Below are 5,107 nucleotides of genomic sequence, written 5' to 3'. Positions count from 1 at the left end.
AAACTAAATTTGCTTAGTGGGGGGTGGAGTCCAACTGGGTCCACCAGCACGGTGGCCACTGATTGGCCTATTGTAGCCTGCCCTGGGTGATTATGATGATGGAGAATTTTGTGGAATGAAGATTGGCAGGGGAAACCGAAATACTTGGAGAAAACCCACCCCAGTGCCACTTTGTCCCCCACAAATCCCACTTGACCATACCCGGGATCAAAACTGGGCCGCCACGTTGGGAAGCCAGCGACTAACCACTTGAGCTATGGTGCGGCCTTTGAGTGTGGAGTTAATGACAGAAATTATGATAGCCAGAATTAATTACTTTAATGAAATTAATCTACAAAAAGCTGCTACACTGTGAATGATTGTAAATTTCTTGTCTTACCGTATCTTGTAAGTGTTAATCTTGAGGCCAAGACTAAAGATTTCCTTTTTGTTTCTTTGTCATATAGCAATCACGAGATGTTCCTTCACAGCCTGTGTTCAAGGCAGGATCTTTAGAATGCACTTTAAATTCCATTCTTTGGATTGCTGGGAAAATAAGGCACAATGTGAACTCTATTACTGAAACTTGTCAGGCAAGAGTGAAATTTGCTACCAAGGTAATTATGTAGCTCTTGTATTTTACAATTAATTGCCTTTCATTCTTGAAACTGTATTTCATACTGAAGAGTTCTGCTTTCTGGGAAATAATGCTGCCCTCCATGTGCTTCATGCTGGTTTCTTCAACTGTGAAGCTGAAGGTGACATATTCTTCTGAAACATTGATTTTCAAGGGACTACACAATGTCATATCCCAGAAGATAGAACTCATCGTAAATGCTGCTGTGAATTAAATTTGAATTCAAGTCCTGTATATTTCATACTTACTGAGTATAAGTATGTCAAAGTAAAGTAAAGTAAAGGTGTCCCTGTAACAGGCTGTGGAGGTCCACAGGGTTGTGAGACGTTGAGGTTCTGGGTATCATCCTTCAGACTCTGATGTCTTCTCATAGTCTCTGTTTTGCAAGTTATCGGTGACTGCTAAGGTAATTAAATTGTGATTCATATTTAAATTCTGCATAAGTGTCTTTCACACATTATACAAATATAAAGTGATAGAATATAAAATTGAAAAATGATAGAAATGAAGAGATTATTTTTTTTGTTTGCAATACATGCATGTTCTGACTTCATAAACCAATTTTGAAAGGTTTCCACATGTTTTATAATTTAAGTTTTTGTGGTGTCAGATTTCTTATGAACCTGTGTTGTAAACAATGAAAGCCACAGCTTAGGAAGGAATGTGTTTGACAATAAAAAGAAAATTAAAACAGCAAATAAAAGAAAGTTCGTAAAGTGGTCGAAGTTTCGGTTAGAACAAAAATAGTTGCAACACTGAAGCAGCAGGAATGGAATATTTGACAAAGATTAAGTAGTGTACCAGGTTAGGTAATATTAAATATGACGATATAAAGAATTCACTGACTATCCAGTGGCTGAAGCGATTACAGAGAATTTAAAGAACTTACACTTTGGTACAAAGAGGTTATTGTCTGAATTCAAATCTTAGTAGGATTTTGGTATCTCATACCTCCTGTTTTGCCTAAATATATAATCACAAATTGTATCGTGGAATTAAACATCAAAGTGTTTTGTGTTTAGGAGGAACTAAATTTAAATCTCAACTTGAAATGACTATCCTGTCCAAGGTTTTCTTGCAGTCTTAGACAGCCCAAATAAATTGAAGGGTTAACATTTATTGTTTCAGAGCGTGGGACTTGGCAAAAGTTATGCATCAGTTGAAGTTATATCAGGATGGAATTTCATGTCAGTGCTCACTGAAGAATGACAAGATGGAGTCTGCATTCCTGAATTTTGAGACCATGTGTACATTTCTGATGTCCAGATAGTTAAAATAATATAGATAACATTAGTTAGTACATAATAGCTTACATGCTTTGTGATGTGTTGCTTTTAAACATTTCTCTTGTTTTGATATCTGAGGTCACATTGGTGACTGAAGAGTGCTGTCACCCGGGATGTGGCACTTATATTTGAACCTGGTTTTCCACTTGCAGCTCTCTTTGTTTGCCTTTTGCTTGCTTGATTACTCTTTGACCCTGAAGATGGAGGCAGTATTTTCCTCCAAAACGTCAATGAACATGTTCGAGACTACTCTGTGTCACATCCCAGAAGATACTATGCTTTGTTTATAATGGCTGTGGTTCAGTGAACTATAAACTGAGCAGTTGATGGCAGCACTGTATGATTCAGTTATCAGCTGGATTCTTGTTAATTACCATTGTAATAAGAGTTTTTCCTTCAGGTTCATGAGAGCACTATTAATTGTTGTGGTTTACCTCACCTGTCTGTCAGCGAAACAAAACTCGTTCGTTACCCTGAGTTACTGCCAGTATACCTTGACAGAATTAGTGAATATGTTGTGCTTATGGATACACACAAGCAGTGGCTTAAGAAGTGCCATGTCTTCTGGGAGTGGATGGTGAGGATTAGTTCCACCTTATACATAATTTTTAAAGAGCAGTTTTGTCATCACATACTCATTTTTCAGGATTTATTTTGAAGGGTGGCTGTATTTTAAATATATTGTAAACATATTCATCTCCAGGTGTATATATCCGCATGGGTCATTGCTACAAAACATGTCTGCTCCTCAACATAGTGGCTCCCAGCATGGGCTTATAATATTGTAGTTAATTAAAAATGTAGAAAATATTTTAGAAGTTGTTACATACTACATATCTGCTGTATTTATTACCTGTAGCTTTATTTATATGTGATTTGCATATCCATGTTTTGGTAAATTATTTGGATTGTAATTTCTTTGTGCCCCCTTTGAGAAATGTACATCACTTATGAGGAAGTAAAAGACAGCAGCTGTATTGTGGAACACAGGATAAGGAGAAGATTCATTAGAAACCTCAGAAGAAAGAAAGTTGGGAATCACCGCTTTATTGTATTTATTGTGTAATTTAGGCATTTGGGGTTTAGCTGCATCAAATGTTGAAAGGTGTTTCAATGTTTTGACGTACAAAGGGTATAACTGAAAGGTGCGAACAAACTTAGGACATGAGTTCCACGTACCAAAACCAGAAAAGATATCCACATCAGCATGCGTCCGGAAACATTTCATTTGTGAGTAATACCTGAAAGAGTACATTTGTAATAAATGCTCAGAATATTCTCCATGAAATTCAATGCACGCCTCGACACGTCTCATCATGGACTGGCAATTTGCATACTCCTTGAAATCATGATGCATCGCAATAATAGTGTGTGCCTTATACATTAAGAACAAGGGTTTTATACTATGGAAAGTCATGATGAGAACAGAATATTTGTTCATTTTGTGTATAATGAAGGTGGGGATTACTCCCAGGTGTATAGTTTTCTTGTTTCTTGCAGGAGACAGTTGTTGCGGAGAAAGAATCTGATCCTCATCAAAATCATCTCAGCGTTCATGAAAAGAGAACTCTGTTTCATGCGCTGGATACACTGCGGCACATAGCAAAAGCTTGTATGCTTTGGTGTCAGAGGGCAAGGAGCTGTAACAGCATGTCAGATAAGGATACTGATCGCAGTGTATCATCCCCATTACATGACCTGCCCCTCCAACCACTGCGAGGGCTACCAAGATGCATACTGCAAGCGAAGGGGGGCCATACTGAAATGGGACAGTTGCTAACAGAGTCAGAATTGCAGCTGCAAGATGTGAGAGACATGTACAGGATAAAGAAAGCAGCTGTTTTTGAACAACTTCATCAATTGGCAAGACAAACTGAAAACGTTGTGCTCTTTCCACGTTTGTTGAAGTGATCGGTTATGGCTTGTATTTTCAGTCAGCAGTTGCTAATAATCTTAGCTCTTCTGCTCTGTGCCTTGTGCTGATAACTGCTATGCAGATTGGAAGTCTGTAAGGCCTGAAGAAAATGGTGGTAACATCATCAGAGAACACAAGAAAATAAAAGGCATGAATGGTTAGTGAAAGCAGAATCTAAAATTGGTCCATCTGTGATGTGTGATGTTTTTTGTATTCATAATGTTAGATCATATTACAAATAAGTTGCTGTATTACAAAGAATTATTGCTTAACACTTTGTGTTTGATTTCTAATTGGTATCCTTATGGATTTGAACATCAGTAAAAATAGACTTGAAAGGATTCTGACGATGGTGTATACTGTACTTCTTTTGGCTTGTTTTGGACTTCATCCATCGTCTGGTATGTAAAAGACAAAAGACCAGTGATTGAGACTAGCTCTTTCTAACGGGCCCAACTGAGTAGGTTTATCCTTCCCTACCCACCTGAAGACGGAGACAGATCCAGTCTTCGAAACATCGTGGTCTTTTTGTCTTTTACATACCAGACGATGGATAAAGTCCAAAATAAGCCAAAAGAAGATCAGTAAAAATGTTTATATGTGAGTAAGATCTAAAAGTTTGTGATGATGATGTATTAATTCAATTATTGTGCTTCTGGATGTTATCCGTTGTCTTGATATAATCAGAAGAGTTTTCTACCATGTTTGTCCCTCCCGCTCTGGTCATGTGATTTCATTATGCCCACAGTTCATAACCAGGACACCTCTCCTTGCTTCTGTTCACCCTGTGACAAATACAAATTGCTCAGTTGTGAAATGTGGCTGGAATCTTTGAATCTCAGGTCTGAAGGTTTTGTCATCGATCTCTTTTGCCTCATACATTGCAATGTGATAAGGGACAAAGGATTTTTAAATATGACAGTGCAATAACTTAGTTCCGTGGTACCATTGACCAATATAACATGATGCATAGTTACATAGAATAATCTATACTTTGTAACCTGTAACCCATTCTTCCTGATCTACTATTACCTTACTTGTCTACTTACATTTCCGTGTCTGGCTTCGTTAGGTTTTAAGTGTATTTTTTAGTATGCAATAAGTTGCCGATTTGTTAGTAGGAAAGGGGCGGGGGAGTTACAGGAGGGTTATAGTGGGGGGGGTGTGGTTCTGTGTTCTATTTCTTACAATTTGGTGGGTAAACGAAATTGTGGTTTAAATTGTATGTTCCTTTTGCCGATTCTGTATATGTGAAATCTCATAAGTGTCGAGCATCTTCCCTTTTTTTTC

The 5,107-nt window shown here is 37.7% G+C and overlaps 1 protein-coding gene across 1 annotated transcript; it reads left to right on the top strand.

Moving 5' to 3' along the window:
• Window positions 1–606: 606 nt before the first annotated feature.
• On the top strand, window positions 607–4,089 carry LOC111870904. The gene is made up of 2 exons (XM_023863534.2): window positions 607–2,479; window positions 3,403–4,089. Exons 1-2 carry the CDS (start codon window positions 2,426–2,428, stop codon window positions 3,811–3,813), a joined length of 465 nt encoding a protein of 154 aa, XP_023719302.1. The 5' UTR covers window positions 607–2,425; the 3' UTR covers window positions 3,814–4,089.
• Window positions 4,090–5,107: the final 1,018 nt, after the last annotated feature.

Source organism: Cryptotermes secundus, unplaced genomic scaffold (assembly GCF_002891405.2).
Source record: "Cryptotermes secundus unplaced genomic scaffold, Csec_1.0 scaffold896, whole genome shotgun sequence".
Classification (NCBI taxonomy): Eukaryota; Metazoa; Arthropoda; class Insecta; order Blattodea; family Kalotermitidae; genus Cryptotermes; species Cryptotermes secundus.
The sequence above is the reverse complement of the archived record's forward strand: the minus strand, read 5'-3'. Positions and strand labels throughout refer to the sequence as shown.

What these genes read in the sequence shown, in the direction of transcription:
- LOC111870904 (XM_023863534.2), top strand. Translation starts at nt 2,426, where the DNA reads ATGGATACACACAAGCAGTGGCTTAAGAAGTGCCATGTCTTCTGGGAG. An exon ending in ATGTCTTCTGGGAGTGGATG is followed by an intron (nt 2,480 to 3,402) that starts GTGAGGATTAGT and finishes TGTTTCTTGCAG; the next exon opens with GAGACAGTTGTTGCGGAGAA.